General features: G+C 39.3%; 1 protein-coding gene across 4 annotated transcripts in view; it reads right to left on the reverse strand.

Moving 5' to 3' along the window:
* LOC307132578 (uncharacterized protein) overlaps positions 1–18,914 on the reverse strand; it is a 38,523-nt gene that overhangs the window by 5,653 nt on the left and 13,956 nt on the right. For 2 of the 4 annotated variants that reach the window (XM_079826994.1, XM_079826995.1), the window contains 8 exons: positions 17,915–18,008; positions 17,486–17,821; positions 17,279–17,396; positions 16,743–16,834; positions 16,323–16,437; positions 15,581–15,853; positions 15,269–15,442; positions 2,986–3,123 (listed from right to left, as the gene is read on the reverse strand). In XM_079826994.1, coding sequence (XP_079683120.1) covers positions 15,675–15,853; positions 16,323–16,437; positions 16,743–16,834; positions 17,279–17,396; positions 17,486–17,647 — 666 coding nt within the window. In that variant the 5' untranslated portion in view covers positions 17,648–17,821; positions 17,915–18,008 and the 3' untranslated portion in view covers positions 2,986–3,123; positions 15,269–15,442; positions 15,581–15,674. Of the gene's footprint in view, positions 1–2,985; positions 3,124–15,268; positions 15,443–15,580; positions 15,854–16,322; positions 16,438–16,742; positions 16,835–17,278; positions 17,397–17,485; positions 17,822–17,914; positions 18,009–18,914 lie in introns of those variants that run through there. The other 2 variants (XM_079826996.1, XM_079826997.1) reach the window with 2 other exon arrangements.

Consider the following 18,914-nt stretch of genomic DNA (forward strand, 5'->3'; position numbering starts at 1 on the left):
GAGTGCAATGACCACATTATCCACTAGAGGTCCATAGGAAAGTTATGCAAAAGTTAAGCTGCCTTTCATCTTTCTTTTATTTGCCCTTTTCCCCCTCTTTCTCATGATTGTTCCATGTTGCATTTGTGCTCTAGTTTTTGTCCTTCATTCATGTGTGGAATTTTTTCAGATTTATGCCAGTTTTGATGATTTTATTTGCCAGTTTCTATAAAAATGCTCTCTGTTGCAGTCACACACACGTGTGTGTTTGTGTGTGTGTGTATGAGACAGAAAGTTCGTTCCACTTTATGTTTATGCTCTAGGACCAGATCTTGATATAAATGTAGACATTTTCAGATTTATACTGGATTTAGTTGATTTTTTATTTTTTCCCCCATTCATTGCCAAAATCTAAAAAATGCTCCAGACACCTGTGTTTGTGTGTGTGTGTGTGTGTGTGTGTGTGTGTGTATGTGAGTGAACATGCTTGTTCCATATTGCATTTGTGCTCTAGTATTAGTCCTTCATTTATGTATGAAAATCTTTCAGATTTATGCCAGTTTTGTTGATTTTATTTGCCAATTTCAATAAAAATACTCTCTGTTGCAGTGACACACATGTTCGTTCTACTTTGTGTTTATGCTCTAGGACCAGACCTTGATATAAATGTAAACATTTTCAGATTTATACTGGATTTAGTTAATTTATTTTGACAAAAAAAGTGAAAAAACCCAGAGGGACTTAAACGGTAAATGTATTATTTACACACCAAATTTTTTTTTTAACCAAATCAAGCCCAGATTTTTTGTGCATGTTTAGATAGATTATTTAGGAAAAATCACAGAGTCTCATAGCCCTGAGATGAAGGGAACACATTTTAAAAATGGAGGAAAAGTCCAGTGAGGTCAGCTGGACCCCAAGGGCCGATTAAGGGTTAATTGCCAAGAAATCAGCACCGTAATGTTGGCTAATTAAATGATATTGAGCTATATTCCATTTTGTTTGCTATAATTTAGTCAGAAATGGAAAAGCGCAGCTTCTTAAATTGTGAATGTAAAGTAATCTGCTTCATTGTGCACTTTGTTTAGAGTGAAAGAACAATATTAAAGTGTATAAATAGCGAACACAAACTGAAGTTTTACTGATATTATTATTTATTTTATTTGAACAGGGACAGTACACAATAAAACATTAACCCTGTATATAACAAGGAGAGATGCATCGGTTTTAGCAAGCTGCTATTTTCCACCCGGGTATTTTGTTAACATTATACAATAAGGTTTCATTTGTTAACAGTAGTTAAAGGGGTGGTTGATTATGATTGGACTTCTTTAACTTTAGTGAGTGTTAGGGATGTGAAAATTTCCCCACCGGTTAATCGACGTGTGACAACACCGGTAATACCGGTATCACCGGCGGGGGCTTTTAAATCACTAATTCTATCAAACCGAAAGTAACATACACACAACCGCTCGGGCTTTCATAACGCAACTGAAAACTGAACACCGTGAATGACAGCTCGTCCGTAAATGCGCGCTCTGTGAGGCCATGAATGAAATTCGTCCGTAAATGCACACACTGCGAGGCGGGTTGCTTGAATTGTGGGTTCATTAGCCTATTATTTTTTATGAAAAACACAACAACAAAACAAATGACAAACTCCCTTAAATAGGCGCTTTTACGTTTCGCTTTGAAATCAAATCTTCCGCGATCATCTCAGTCCTCACTCTCTGATGAATGACTCCTGCCTAGACTCACGGTCGGGTCATGCTTTATTAAGCAGACATGTTCAGTTTTAATTTGTATTGTCTGTTCTCTAACTGAACTAAATTATTTTATTACTATAACTTTTTTTTTTTTAAACGACGCTGGGGCGGTGCCACGGTGGGCAAGTGATGTTGACTCTGAACACCGGTAACACCGACTATCGTAGCAAGCCTAGTGAGTGTGTAATGTCGCTGTTTGAGCATAAACAACATCTGCAAAGTTACGACGCTCAAAGTTCAAAGCAAAGAGAGATATTTCATTTTACAGAAATCGCTTTTTAAGGACTACGCTATCCCTAAAAGTTACATAAACCCGCCCTGGAATAGCATGTCATAAAGCAAGATGACAACATAAGTTATAACTGTAGTTAAACTAAACTATACCTGTTCTCTCTTCATGCAGCAGATATTCTCTGGCTCTGTGCATCTCACAGCAGTTCCCACGATTATCATGACTGAATACGCTAATCAATGACTTGAAGATTGTTAACTCATAAATTCATCAACTATCCCTTCAGAAACGTCCTGTCTCATTCTACATGTCACTTCTTCTTGAGTCTCTCCAGCATTGTCCGACTCCGGTTTGATCATGAAAGGCTGAACAGTTTCTGACATTTTCTGTGTGTGTCTGCGTGAGGTAATCAGAGCTGCTGACACCAGCTCTTGAAGCTCCGCCCTCTTCCTGAAAGGGGACGGGGAGCAGCAGCTCATTTTTCTTACACAAACGCATCGATTCGCTTCAGAAGGCCTTTATTAACACCCCTGTACTGAACTGTACCTTGTTTATAAACCATTGTCGCCGAAAAATAAACCATTGTCGTCTTTGGTGACATTGTTGATTTCGTGAAGTCCTGTGACTGCAGCGCAGCGGCTTCCCTAAAGCGTTTACTCTCTCGCTCTAGTCGCGCGCGCCCTTCCAGGAGAAGAGCCCGTACGGCCCGTACAAGGACATTCCCCCCCCATCTGACGTCACATATACCCACACTCGAGAAAAACTTTCCGAAACTTATGAGAAACCGGAAGGACTATTTTTGGCACAGAAATACTCCATCAAACGTCCAACTTTTTTTTTTTTTTTTACTTTGTCCATGTTAAGGATGGGAATCCAAGTCTTTAACAGTGTAAAAAGCTCAGTATGCATGAAACAGCATTTCACCCCCCCCTTTAATAGTTAACCCAACGATGATGACTTCCTCTCTGAGAAACCCAGAAATGTGAAAAGGGTCTATAGTCTTCTTACCTTTGTCAAAGCGCCTTCTGGGTTCCTTTCAAGTGTTGGTGGATGTGGTCGGTATATCAAATCCATATATGTAGAAAAATAATGGACCCTCCGGGCCGTGGGTTTGTGTCGACCGCTGGTGACCGCTTTCTCCCATAGCTGGCAAAAAAAACAACGGCTTCAGAAAGAGCAAACTGAGCTGGAGCTGCCTCAGCACTCCTTAGTACTGGTAAGTTTAAACTCTCTTCCAACTCTGTTTGGGAAAGATTGACTACAAATAAGCTGGGCCTGCGAAATTTCATTCAATATAATCAATAAATAATCTATTGTAGGCAATTAAATATAAGTAGGCTTTGTGATTCTGAAATTCCAATTTCATTAAAAGGCAATCGAAAAAGATATCCATCTGGCAGGCTTACAATCACAGTAGTGTGCGACTCTTTGTTTAATTAAATAGCCTTTGTTAAATATTTGAACCACTGAGACAAAAGCGCACACGTGTATATAAATTAATATAAATATGTAAAAATATGTAATTTAAATATAAATAATAAGTAATATACAATCACGGTAGTGTGAGCAGCGACTATTTGTTAAATTAGCCTAAAAAGTAGGGGTGTAACGATTCATTTTAACAACGATTCGATTCGTATCACGATTTGAGGTTGTCGATACGATTCAAGGACGATATTGGTTCTTTTAGAACGATACGATCCAAAACGATTCAGTGACTTGAAATCGATTCAGTAACTTTTTAGCCAAAAATTGTGTAACTGAAATAAATATCTGGACACTGGTCAGTGCAGGTGAAGTTTCTTAGATTTCTTTTGTTTCTTGTAAGGGAATCAGGTATCAATTAATTATGGATATAAACAAACAAGTAAACAACAATTAATGGCAAATGCATTCAAATTTTATCTGAATAAAGTGCAACCAACAGTTTAGGTTGAATTAACAGGAAGTTAACCTTTTCTGCTCTCATTTTAAATATTCAATACATTTTCAATAAAAGCACAGTAAGTGCAACCAACATTTCAACAGTAGGTTAACCTGCTACTTCTGCTTTTGTTTTCCAACATAAAAATATTACAATATTAATATCAAAAATAAAGTGCAACTAACTTCTCTTCAGGTTTAATTAATAGTAGGTTTACCTGCTACTTTTGCTGTTGTTTTTCAACATTAAAATAATACAAATACAATATTAATATCAAAAATAAAGTGCAACCAACATTTCTTCAGGTTGAATAAACTGGCTGAACCTGTTTAACTCTCAGTTTAATAAACAAACAATATTTAACAAAAGATAAAATGTAACCAACTACCCTTCAATGACTCTACAGATTTCTTTTTAAAAAATATCAACATGATCTGACCGCAGAACACTTCTCTGTGCGTTCATTATGTCTCCAGCAGTACAAAAACTCGCTCTGCTGGCACACTGGTGCCAGGAATGCACAGGTAACAAGCAAGGGTTGAAAGTACAGGTAGCGCTTTCTCCTGGTGGCTTGATAATTTCTCGCTCGTTATCTTCTCCTCTGCCATCCGCCATACTATGTTTTGTTTTTTCAGCGCTCGCTGCTGCTGGTGCGTTGCGATGATGTCACAGATAGGCAGACTGAATCGAGTAACGTTTAACGCCTTTATTATTAAAAGTGCTAAGAAAAAACATCCATATAAAGTCTGACGTGTTAAAATCCAATGCGTTATTTCCTATTATCGATACAATCGATTGATTACCTTTTAAAACGATGTTAGATCGATTTATGTCGTCCGGAAGGCCAACTTGCCGAGCACAGATCGATGTAGTTAGATCATAGGAAAAAAAAATCGATACATCGATGTAGTAGATGAATCGTTACACCCCTACTAAAAAGTCTTCGTTAAATTAGCCTAAAAAGTCTTCGTTAAATGGCCTTGAACCACTGAGACAAAAGCGCACACCACACGAGATATGTAAATCAATATAAATATGTAAATGTTATAAAATATAAAAAATAAATAATATTCATATTATATATTAGCCTGACAAGCCAGACCCACATCAAGATGTTGGGTCTGGAAACTCACCATTGACCGGGCTCAATCCGAGGGGTGGGATAAACGGTTGTCTTTCATATTCTCTCTACACGCAATTGGATAGCGGCATGAGCGCCACAACCAACCAGAGCGAAGAAGAAGGTGAAGCCGAGCTAACGTTAGTTGATAGACTAAAACTTCGAACATATCTTCTTTTCTTAAGAATGACTTCAGTGCCGTTCTTTGTTCTTTTCTCAAAGAAAAGCTTAACTCCAAGTCTTCCAGAGTCGCGGCCAAAGCCGATTCAATAGACCGCTGTTCGTCAGCTTTGTTTACGAGTAGCACGCAGAACCTCCGCAACTCTGCCGTGACGTGCCGTCATTATGTTAAGCCCGCCCAACAACTCTACACACGCTGTGATTGGCCTGACCAGAGTTTGGTTTTTCCAGCTCGCAGGTCTACCGAGAGTTGCTAGACTACACTCGCGGCAAAATACATTTTCTGGCGCTAGGGTGTGTCTAGATTTCTAGGCTAATTATATATTATATATAAAAGTAGCATAATATACAATCACGGTAGTGTGAGCAGCGAGTGACGACACTTTGTTAAATGAAATAGCCTTGAGCTTTCGTTAAATAATCTTCATTAACCACTGAGACAAAAACGCACACGAGATGTAAATTGTAAATTTAAATTAATAGCCTATGTTAAAAATATGAAATATAAAAACTATAAATATAAATAATATATTATATTATATGCGCTGGTGTGTGCACGAAAGTCGTTAGTTTATTGTTTGATGAAGTAAAAATATGGGAAATATAAACATGAACAAATAAATATATATTACTGATCAATACCGATAAATAAAAATGTGTTTGTTTGTCTTTGTTTATGCTGTTCCTTCTTCAGATCTCTCAGTCGTGATCTGACCTGCTCTCTCAGCAAAAATTATCAAGGCTGTAGGGCTGGTCCGAATACCATTTTTTGAGCTTCGAAGCTTTGGTAGTAATCAACATCGAATATTTGAAGCTTCGGAGGGAAGGAGCTGAACATATCCTTCTCTCTAATAAAGGCTGGAATCTGGAGAAGCGGCGCGCCTCACGCGGGCAGGGCTTTTATGCTCCACGAGCGGGCAATGAACTAGTGATACAAAACACACAGGTCTGTTACGTCCCAGTTTTGATATATTACAGTAGCTAGTAAAAATAATTCTGTTCAGTTATAGAACAGACTAACTAGAGCCCCTATTTCTACCCCTGGGGCCGGGCTTCGGGCCAATTTTCACGTCATACCGCAAACGCGGGCTTTTTCCTTCATTTTATATTTTAGACATTCATTATTTGAAAGAAACAATGAGGTGTGCAGCGCTGGTGGAAACAACATGAGACCAATTCCACCTCGACTGTCAAGATGGCTCGCACAGTTTTTAGAGTATCACCACAAATGAGTAAAGCAAGCCAACACGCAAACGGCCTAACATCTTAGATGCTAAAAAACACAATCATCTTCATTAAAACGAATGAGACTAAATGCTCTTACAGTGCTAAGGTCACTCGTTCTGATATTGCGGTCTTTGATCTTGAAATGAGCTGATGAATAGCCTATAATGCAGCTCATATCTGTTGCTTTCGTTGACGTGAACTCCGTTAAATGCGCATAAGCTAGCGCAATAATTGAAGATCAGATTTATATTAATTTTGCGGAGAGGTTTAAGTTAAGACAACCTGGCTGTTTTTATTTATTTATTTTTGAACATGTTTACTCAAAAAAAAAAACGTATTATAAGCAAGACAAGTGAAGTGTTGATTTAAGAGGATAAACGGATCAAACATGTGTTGTTAACTCACTCAGTCCGCTTGGTCGTTACTTTAAAAAACAAAAACTTTAATTTAACAAACAAAAAAATGCTTTAAACATTTTTCTAAATTAACTTAATAAAGAAACGAAATATAACTACTTTGGGAGGAATGTTTACTAAAAAAGAAAAGGTTATATATGGCACTAAAATAAAAAAATTAATTAAATAATAAATGAATAAAAAAAACACGTCACTTCACTTTATTTGTTTAATTTGCACCGTTGCGAGCAGCATCTGCCTGCCTCCGCTTTTTACTGTGGTGGTGTTAATAGTAGGCTAAATGTTTAAACCAACATCGTGATGCTTGAAGTGTTTTATACTGTATCTATGGATTTTATTATAAGTAAGACAAGTCCAGTGCTTATTTGAGAGGTTAAATTGATCAAACATGTGGTTAACTCACGGTCAGCTGCTGGCCGCTTGGTCATTACTTTAAAAAAACTAAAACTTTAATTTAACAAACAAACAAAATGCTTTACACATTTTTCTAAATTAACTTAGTAGTTATATTTTGTTTCGTTTCTTTATTTTGACATTAAAAACAAAACTGAACTATTTTAATGGCTGCAACAATGTGTAGGCCTAATAGGGAGGATACCATTTTTTTTTTTTAATTCACGGGACTCGGGCCGATAGTTTTGGTAAGCTGTCGGACACAGCCGGGCTAGGGCCTAGAGTTGAGGCCCTTGCAGGGCTCTAAGACCAACTACAATTAAAAAACTGAACGTGCCACTTGAGCCAAACTAACGGGCGTCTCAGCACATCAGCAGCAGTCAGATCATATTCTTCACGAGAGCGAGGAGCTAAATTACAAGATGATCGCGGAATATTTGGTTTCAAAGTAGGGATGGGCATTTTTGTCAATTTCTCATTTCGATCATCGATAGGTCTCGAAAAAACGAGTACTCGAGTACTCGGGGGCGGGGCATGTGCAGGGGGCGGGGCATGTCCGTCATTGAGATAATGAAAATACCGTTATGAAAATGGTTGTTGACTAATAAAAACGTGACATGAAAACAGGTATATGAAAACATGAACATATAAAACAAAAAATAACTGCTAGATTATGATGCATAAATGTCTTTGAAAAAGAAACATCTTTATAAAATGACCGTCTCAAATAACCAAGTCAGTAATATCGAGCATTGCCTTTGAGCTGAAACTGTGAAATAACACCACCCTGCAGAGCTTGCTAGCTGTTTAATAAAATCAAACAAACGCACCCTATATCAATATTAATATGAAGATTATTATGAACCTATTACGATATAAATCAACACAAAAGGACGTGAATGCGCACGTGAACTTCAGCGTGCTAGATTTTACAGGCGAAGGGTTTGAAACGGAACATTTTGAATGCGCTCTTCCCTTAACAACGCTGATACACGGACAACGAAAGCACACAGAATCAAAATGTTATTAAAATCCTGTTCTCATTATAATGCTTTGACAGATTGACTCTGCACATCATGAACTTAATTTTATTATTCATGATCGAAGCATTTACAGACATCACTGCGCGTTTTCAAACTCATAACGAAAATCAACTTTAAATAAACTAGGTCTACTGTTAAAAAATACGAGAACAGTATAGCACTGCTGCATTACTAATGTCAATGATTCTGAGAAAGAAATAGCCTAAGAATTTGGTCTCTAAACCATCATGTCGAGCATCAAATATACGTTTGAGCTGAAACTGAAGAGAATGAACAACAGCCGGTATAACGGCAGCGCTTTGCTAGCTTATTAAGCTCAACCAAACGCTTCTTATATTAGATTAACCAAATAGACAACATAAAAGTAATCTTACAACGTGCATCTGCAGAAAAGGACGCGAATGCGCACATGAACTTCACGCGCTTCTCACTAGTTTCTCTGTGGATCAGCTGATAGGCTACACAGGGAACTAAGCACAGATCATTTACAGCATTCTAATTTCCATCGTGTTCTCATTATAATGCTATAGGCTATGACAGATTGGCGCTGCACATCTTGCAATAACCATTCAATACACAGTGATTCCAGACATCACTGCAGTGCACGCCTCAGTTTCACTTCATTTCGCCGCGGTCTGGAGGCGTGCTGTATAACGGTAACATTTACATGTATGCATTTGGCAGACGCTTTTATCCAAAGCGACTTACATTGCATTCAAGGTACACATTTTTTGTCAGTTCTTGCTTTCCCTGGGAATCGAACCCATGACCTTGGCGTTGTTAGTGCCATTGCTCTATTGTTTGAGCTACAGGAAAGCTAACCAATCAGACCTCCGGTACCGCGCAAAACGACGCAATAACCAATAAAAAAGAGACAAATATTTTTTTTTCAGGGCGATCATCGTTCTCATGATCGATGATCGCTGTCACGTTCGAGTACTCGACCACTGTTGCCCATCCCTAATAGACAAAGAAGATGATGAGATGCTAATGCTGCTTGCCAGTTAGCAAAAAGTGTGTGAATTGTTTTGGCCATAGCCATAATATGTCTATGGTTTTGGCAAGCTCGTAAAAACTGTCTCTCTTCTTCTTCTGTGTGACAAGTGAGTGTCAGAAGCGTAGTTTTTACGTGCTTGCCAAAACCATAGACATATTATGGCTATGGCCAAAACAATTCACACACTTTTTGCTAACTGGCAAGCAGCATTAGCAGCTCATCATCTTCTTTGTCTATTAGGGATGGGCAACAGTGGTCGAGTAATCGAGTACTCGAACGTGACAGCGATCATCGATCATGAGAACGATGATCGCCCTGAAAAAAAAAAAAATTGTCTCTTTTTTATTGGTTATTGCGTTGTTTTGCGCGGTACCGGAGGTCTGATTGGTTAGCGTTATACAGCACGCCTCCAGACCACGGCGAAATAAAGTGAAACTGAGGCGTGCACTGCAGTGAAGTCAGGAATCACTGATCATTAAATGGTTAGTGCAAGATGTGCAGCGCCAATCTGTCATAGCCTACATAGCATTATAATGAGAACACCGTGGAAAATGCTGTAAATGATCTGTGCTTAGTTCCCCGTGTATCAGCTGATCCACAGAGAAACTAGCGAGAACACTCAGACTAGCGCGTGAAGTTCATGTGCGCATTCGCGTCCTTTTCTGCAGATGCACGTTGTAAGATTACTTTTATGTTGTCTATATCTGATTAATCTAATATAAAACGCGTTTGGTTGAGCTTAATAAGCTAACAAAGCGCTGCCGTTATACCGGCTGTTCATTCTCTTCAGTTTCAGCTCAAACGCATGAATGCTCGAGCTCGACATGGTTTAGAGACAGATATTCATTTCAGATAGGCTATTTCTTTCTCAGAATCATTGACATTAGTAATGCAGCAGTGCTATACTGTTCTCGTATTTTTTAACAGTAGACCTAGTTTATTTAAAGTTGATTTTCGTTATGAGTTTGAAAACGCGCAGTGATGTCTGTAAATGCTTCGATCATGAATAATAAAATTAAGTTCATGATGTGCAGAGTCAATCTGTCAAAGCATTATAATGAGAACAGGATTTTAATAACATTTTGATTCTGTGTGCTTTCGTTGTCCGTGTATCAGCGTTGTTAAGGGAAGAGAGCATTCAAAATGTTCCGTTTCAAACCCTTCGCCTGTAAAATCTAGCACGCTGAAGTTCACGTGCGCATTCACGTCCTTTTGTGTTGATTTATATCGTAATAGGTTCATAATAATCTTCATATTAATATTGATATAGGGTGCGTTTGTTTGATTTTATTAAACAGCTAGCAAGCTCTGCAGGGTGGTGTTATTTCACAGTTTCAGCTCAAAGGCAATGCTCGATATTACTGACTTGGTTATTTGAGACGGTCATTTTATAAAGATGTTTCTTTTTCAAAGACATTTATGCATCATAATCTAGCAGTTATTTTTTGTTTTATATGTTCATGTTTTCATATACCTGTTTTCATATCACGTTTGTATTTGTCAACAACCATTTTCATAACGGTATTCATTATCTCAATGACGGACATGCCCCGCCCCCTGCACATGCCCCGCCCCCGAGTAATCGAGTACTCGTTTTTGAGACCTATCGATGATCGAAAGGAGAAATTGACAAAAATGCCCATCCCTATTGTCTACTTATTACTTCTTCGTCGTATCAATGTGTGCTCGGCAAGACCGTTTTGTGCTTGAGCGCCACCAAGTCGTGTTTTACTGTCACTTCAGCAGCTCCAGGCACGTGAACAAAAGCGCGGATCTCATTGGTCGGCCAGTTCTTAACGCGCCGCGTCAAAATAAAAAAACGAACCCGAGGCGGGTTTTTTTTTTTAAAGGGGTGGTAAACCACGATTTCACTATTCTAACTTTAGCTAGCGTGTAATGTTGCTGCTTGAGCATAAACAACATCTGCAAAGTTACAACGTTCAAAGTTTAAAGCAAAGGGAGATATTTGCTTTTAAAGAAATCAGTTTCTGAGAACTACAGCAAACGGCCAGCAGGCGACTACACACATTCCTCCAGGGTTGTTGACATCACTAGGCTCAATATTTACATAAACCCCTCCTCCGAGAATATTAAATAAGGCGGGGTGAGGCCATTTTGTATCGCGGCGCTGTTGTGGTATAGTTAGGCTGGAGTGTTGTTGCCGCGATGCCGAGGAAACGCTGTTATTTTCATCCGGATTGCAGGTCTGGGGTACTTGCTCTGTTCAGCCTTCCTTGGGACGGGGGTGCGTTGCAGAGTGTTTAAACAGCATGTTATATGCACGTGTGTTTGAGACGGGGAACAGGCGCGCGCGGGGCTCCCTGCAGCACATCTAACAGAGGAAAACATCCACCGTCTTCGCGATTTCAATGCCAGATTTGCACAACGTCAGCTGCGTGAAAAAAACACTGCCGGTGCGTGGATGCACGACGCGCGCGCTGCACATTTCACGGAGGACAACACAAACTTCCACAAACTTCGCGAGTTCAATACAGGATATGCACAACGGCTTGTCCTGAAAGCTGGATTTACAAACAGAAGCTGTTTACGGGCCACAACCTGTAAGTCTGATTTATTTTTCATCGATGTGTTTTCCTGTAATAGGTTGTAGCAAGGAAGTAAACAGATGACAACACTGTTCTGCAAACCAGTCTGTTGAATGCTCATTCATACTTAACATTATCCGACGAACACCTAACGTTACAAACACTAATGTTAAAATCTCAACAGCGAACCTGACATTAGTGTAAATGATTCTTTGATTAGAGCTTTTATTGTTTATCTTCAGGCATGCTAAACATGGTTCTGTGTGTGATTTGGCTAACTTACTAGTTAAAGCCAGTGCTTAGTGTTCGTTTTGGGTTAGTTCTTGCGACAGATATTTGGCTATAATCTTTCTAAAAATACAAAAGTTAAAGTGCCATTCAGTAGAGATCATTATAGATCCGCAGTCTTTACTCTTGAGGACTGAACAGGTTATGCTCGATCATCTTCTCTCAAATGTTCTGGGTCTGATTCGGGCTCATATGGTTTTATTGACGCCGTTGTTTACTGACCAAAGCACAGCCTCCGGTAAGGGGCGTGACGTTTCCGACAAACGTGCACTAGGCGGTTAGCGAATCACAACACACTGGGCAAGCTAACCAATCTGAGCCCATCGCGTATTTTTGAGGGACTGGCTTCATACAACCCGGAAAGCATCAGACCGTTTTACAAGGAGGGACAGAGCAGTGTAGAATAAAGGTCAAATATATGAAAAATAAGGCAATTTTTTTTTAAACGAAGCATGAACACATGTTACAGTGCACCCCACAAACACAGTCAAGCCTTCAAAAGAATGTGTTTTACCACCCCTTTAAATGACGCTTTTACGCCTGCCATTTTGCACGTCGGTATGCACACTCACATTGGCGCCCTTTGTTTAGTCACGAGGCGTTAAACGTCGGCGATAAACGCACGCGAAAATCGTCCCGGTGTGAACTGGCCTTTAGAAAAAAATCCATACCGTCCCAGCCCTACCTGGAGCTCAACACCAGTCCTGCTGTTATGACCTATTTGCTTGCATTCATTAATATTCACTTGTGTGTGTGCTTATATAAATATCATTAAAAATATTAGGATGCAAGTTATTTACATTTTACACAGGGTATATACAGAACTTCTTAAGTTGAATTTAATACCTTTTACTACCTTTTTTAATACCTTTAAATATTTTTTAATTACCAGCGCGACTTCAAACTGCAACTATAGTAGCGTAAATGAAATATCTTTCCAAATGGAATAACATATTGCATCACAATGTAACGAGGTCATTATAACTTAACATCAACTGCCCACAGAGAAGAGAATAGAAATAAAGACAGAAGAGGAAGGAGACATCTTCATAGCTCGTGCAGTGTACAGAGGGAAACGAGATCAATTTTCACGGCGCAATATAGATTTTTTTTCTTTTTCGTTTTAAATCATTAAGGCGAGTCAGTGGATATCACACAAAAACGCAATGTGCGCGAGAGTCAGTGAAGTCTAAAACCTAGTCAATTATTCACTACAGAAAGTGAAAGTAAAATCTGACAAGCTTTCGGCACATATTCTCACAGAGACAAGAGATATCTCTTTATTTATATAAATCTGCTTTAACATATGCTGATAACGTATAGCCTATAACTGTCTGAATTTATATTCTTAATATTTCTCTTGTGGCCCATATTGTGAAACAAATTAGAAGAGAAGTATAGGCCCATTTCATGTTAAACAAGTTGTTTTTTAAATAAAGCTGCTCGTACTTTCTGATAATACTGATATTATTGTAGTGTTCTGACATATTATAGACTGATAATCATTTTAATTATAGGCCTATATTCCTTGTTTAATTGGGCAAAATGTATTTAAATAATGAGTAAGCTAATCTATCTATTCTTTTATTATGCAGTGTCAGTTATGCATTGATGCATTAATTACATTAATTAAAACATCTTATAAATCAGACTAAGTGATGTTTTTTGAAAATGTAAAAATGCAGAATGTTTTCTGTGATGGGTAGGGTTAGTGTAGGGGATAAAATATACAGTTTATACAGTATAAAAAAAACGTCATGTCTATGGAAAGTCCCCATAAAACGTGTGTGCGCGCGTGAGAGATGGAGGGAGAGCAGGGAAAGGAAATGCAATCAATCTCACTCTATTTTCCCTCTTTTTGAAAGTTGTGAAATCACTATTGTGCCGTTTTCCTTTTGCTGTTTGAGCAAATGGGCACACAAAAATATGTACGGAGTTATATTACAAAAGTCCAGGCTAATCCAAGCATTAGAACAATGATTCATAGTTGCTCTGTTTTTGAAGTCCATAAAAAGTGCCTATGTCTGTCAAATAACTGCTCCACGCGGCTCTGGGGTGTTAATAAAGGCCTTCTGAAGCGAATCGTGTAAGAAAAATTTTCATATTTACAACTTTATCAAGTAAACTTTCGACCAACCGCATTCCATGGAAAAGTGTTGAATGTTGAAAGTGAAACTCAAGATGCGTTCGTGACGTCATGACGAGCGGACCTGGTCGCGTTAGTCTTTCGATCGGCAGGATAACTTTCAACAATTTTTCCATAAATTGAACAGGGAAGGCGGTCGGTCGAAAGTTTACTTGATAAAGTTTTAAATATGGATATTATTCTTACACAGACGCATCGATTCGCTTCAGAAGGCCTTTATTAACACCCCAGAGCCACGTGGACCAGTTATTTGATGGGCAGATGCACTTTTGATGGACTTCAAAAACAGAGCAACTATGAATCCAATTCTAATGCTTGGTTTAGCCTGGACTTTTGTAATATAACTCAGATTTTATTCATCTGAAAGAAGAATGTCATATACACCTAGGATGACTTGAGAGTGAGTAAATTATGGGCTAATTTTCATTTTTGGGTGAGCTATCCCTTTAATCGCTGGGATTGCTCCATCTTTCAGCATTAGGCGAGCTACAAATCCGGAGTTGAACTGTACCTTGTTTATAAACCATCGTCGCCGAAATTCAGGGAACAAACACTTGCACAACTCCGTTGCTGCTCCGGAAAAACATTATTGTCTTGCCATGACAACTAAAAACACACATCTTTGGTGACATTGTTGATTTCGTGAAGTCCTGTGACTGCAGCGCAGCGGCTTCCCTAAAGCGGTTGCTCTCTCGCTCTAGTCGCGCGCGCCCTTCCAGGAGAAGAGCCCGTACGGCCCGTACAAGGACATTCCCCCCCCATCTGACGTCACATATACCCACACTCGAGAAAAACTTTCCGAAACTTATGAGAAACCGGAAGGACTATTTTTGGCAAAGAAATACTCCATCAAACGTCCAACTTTTTTTTTAAAACTTTGTCCATGTTTAGGATGGGAATCCAAGTCTTTAACAGTGTAAAAAGCTCAGTATGCATGAAACAGCATTTCACCCCCCCCTTTAATAGTTAACCCAACGATGATGACTTGTATAACTCAAATACATACTGTACCTGATGTCACATTAGTAAGCTGGGATGACATCTGCTTCAGGGTGTCTGCACGGGTGGAAAGAGAATTCCAATGTTTGTTCATCTCTGCAATAAGAATCCTCTTCTCCTCCTCAAGTCTCCTTACTGCCATCACCATGTCAAACGCCTTCCTCTTCGTCCTTTGATCTACAGAGTCTGGAATACATAGATGAAACATAAGTCAGTTGTATTTAAGATTAGTATTTAAAGATTTTCTGGGGTTACAATCGAGACATGACAGATTTTGTGCCACTATGTGACTATTTAACATAGTCAATGGAATTGTGTACATACCACCGTGTGTAAGCTGCCATGGCCAAACAATCTCGTCAGAGAGAATGGTGTCCATGGTCAGGTGTTCGGCATTAGGAACCAAGGTGTTATACTTTTACACTAAATAATTAACATTTTCCTTTTTCTCCCTGATCTTTCGGCGGGTACGGGCACGTCCTTTGCATCCATCATTATCTTTATAAAGACACTGGGACCTCCTCTTGACACTTGCCACCAGCTCCTCAATTCGCCTGGTTACAGCGGCAACATCAGCATCGTTTGGGGATGTTGTTGCTGAGAGAAAGAAATGAAGAGATAAGAAATGCTTCTTGATTCCATGAAAAAAATAAGTGTTTCTGGTGTATGGGCAAGTGAGCCTCAACAATCTTTTCATATTTCTCTTTAACTGAGAGGCTACACTTGAGGCTAAGGTTAAGTATAGTTAGGTTCTTTATTGTCCCCATGGGGATAATTTTTTCCACACATCATCAGGAATCAGAGTATTTGCTCTTTGACTACGATTACAATGAGCCTCATTGGAATTGCAGCCAAGCTTAGGTTTCAAGGCTATGTGCAATTGCTACAAGCTAAATTCAAAGCATGACAAGACATTCAAATGGATAGATACTAAAAGAAGCTTGAGTCTATGGCAATACAAAATATATTTCTTTAATTTCCTAATTCTGTAACAAAAACAAATTGTACAACCACAGAAGTGATACATTAATCAGCATATCAAACAGTGTAAAACAGTATATTCTACCTTCTGCCCACTCATTGATATCAATGATCCAGCTCTCCAGTTGATTGTCTGTGATGTCCATTTCCGTTTTCATCGCCTCCAGTTTATGCAACTGGCATTGCAGGGCTATTGTGGCCTTCAAACACAAATGACAAAGAGGGAAATGCCTACAACTTTGACTACTGTTGATAAGGATTGTTAAGTTCCATCACTATAAGAAAACCACAAACAACACTGATTAAATATACAGTATATAAGTGGACTATCAATATGTGTGGTATGAACATTTAATATTTTATATCAAGACACCACACATGCAACCATCCGTATATTCCATTGTATTGAAGAATATCTGGGTCTTCCCTATATTTCTGTGATATATGCCACTTTATTTTACAATATCGCTATGCATGTTGCATAAGGGAAAACTGGTGTCTTTACCTTCCGATATCGGCGGGCAAGGGTGGAAGCCAAGTTTTCAAACTTTTGTTGGGTCCAGCGCATGGCCATGACTGTCAGCATGTCTATGCGTCCTGCAAAAATCAAAAATATGAGATTATCACCCTTCTTTCCAGTAGCAGTAGGAGAAGAAAGTGTGCAGGCTTGTTGGGTACCACAAACTTTTCTGAGATAACTTACAATATAGTACCATGTTACTAAACTGCTGTCTTGTGCCATTTGATTACTGTCCCATGAAAGGGTTAGTAGGTGTATAGCACAGGATTGTGAAGTAGCATGAAACAGTGGCGCAGAAGACTAGGCAAATGGCATAGAGCACTATGGCAGGACAGTGGGTAAATTGTACTCTGGCGTGTATTTTTTGATCACACTGCCCTTCCTTATCCACACTTCAAATAAAATAGGATGATGGTATTGTAATCGATCCATCCAAGTTTTATATTTTCAGTCAGCATATATGCATGAGCTCAAAGTGGCTCACCATTGTCATCAGGATCAACATTTACTGGTTACCTTACCTGCTTTTGACATGTGCTTTGTGGTAACAGCAATCCTTGAGAGGAAGGCGTTGCACTGTTCCACCTCTTCCCCAAGAGTCAAACCAGCCCCCTCCTGATACACTCCACTCCATTTTACCTTTAAAAAATAAAACAAAACATAAGTGGCAACAATCTTATGCAGGTTTTCAGGGAAAGAAAATGTCACGGACAAACATTTTTTCTTACCTCACATTTGAAATTATGAGCTTTGGCATGAAAAACAGAAAGAAATGGCCTCATGGTAAGGAGATCCTGAAGCTCAGGGCATTTCTCTGTCACTCTCCGGAGGTAAGGCCAGTACTTGCATGCCACATCCATAGCAAAAAATGTCACTGGCTTACAGGCCATTTGCTACAGGGGGTAGGCAAAAATCTCCCCCCTGAACATATTGAGGGCACGAAGTAAAACCCCATGACGACAAACAGCGAGTTCCAGGCCCTCCTCGTCTGTTTTTCCTGAGGACTTCTGAGATGTTTCACGCGCCGCTGACCACTGCCCTCCACAGACACCTCTTCCAGAGACCTAAAACATGGAAGATGGTTAACAGTCTAAACTTGTACAAACAAAGTTCTCTGTAGGACGTGGTGTTTTATAGGTAAATATAGTTAAGTTTACATGACTGGTTGAGGTATGGACATAGTCGACTAATCTTGCGACGTCCTCATCATTCGCAATGAACACGACATCAAAGATGGCTTGTTCCTCCGATCTAAATAAATGAGATACATATTAACTTTAAATATTCATTCGATTATCAATTTACAGCAGTGTAGGAATTGTGGGCGCAGACACATCGTTTAATGATTCGATCAGAAATGACCCCTTTTACAAAGCCCAATTCAGCTCCAGACCCAAGGAAATCGACCATCTATCACCAGAGAGACGTAGGCTCCATTCTGCCCGGAGCTACTACTTTTATATAATAATTACTTGATTGCCTATGAACTTTTGACCAAAACTTAGACAAAGAGGACAAAAGACTCGGTGTGATCACAAGACAAAGAAACAAACCAGATCTTTGTCTTCGCAATGACCGGTAAATGAACTCCACGTAGCAAATCTTGCACGTAGCATGTCATCTGATTCCTCAAAGCCAAACTGTTCCCAGACAACGGAGTTGGTTTTGCCTTTTTTGCTCACCAAACGCTGCTGTAACTGCCCTCCTTCTGCCATCTTTACTCGCGCCGAGTTTTTAAATTCCAGCGGATGATATGCACACGAGTCACGAGACTCACAAACTGAGAGAGATTGTGGCTTCGGGAGGGGCGGATGAACGCGTGCGCGTTTCATTCAGAACGCAAGACAAAATAAGAGTGTTCTTGCAAAACTGAACATGGCAAAATAATCGTTTTTTTCTCGATTGTACTATTTTGGTGATCGTTGGGAGCCAAAATCGAAATCGAAATTCAATTAATTGCACAGCCCTATCAGAAATGACCCCTTTTACAAGGCCCAATTCAGCTCCAGACCCAAGGAAATCGACCATCTATCACCAGAGAGACGTAGGCTCCATTCTGCCCGGAGCTACTACTTTTATATAATAATTACTTGATTGCCTATTAACTTTTGACCAACACTTAGACAAAGAGGACAACAGACTCGGTGTGATCACAAG

The sequence above is a fragment of the Gobio gobio genome (genome assembly GCF_949357685.1).
Source record: "Gobio gobio genome assembly, chromosome: 10".
Lineage (NCBI taxonomy): Eukaryota > Metazoa > Chordata > Actinopteri > Cypriniformes > Gobionidae > Gobio > Gobio gobio.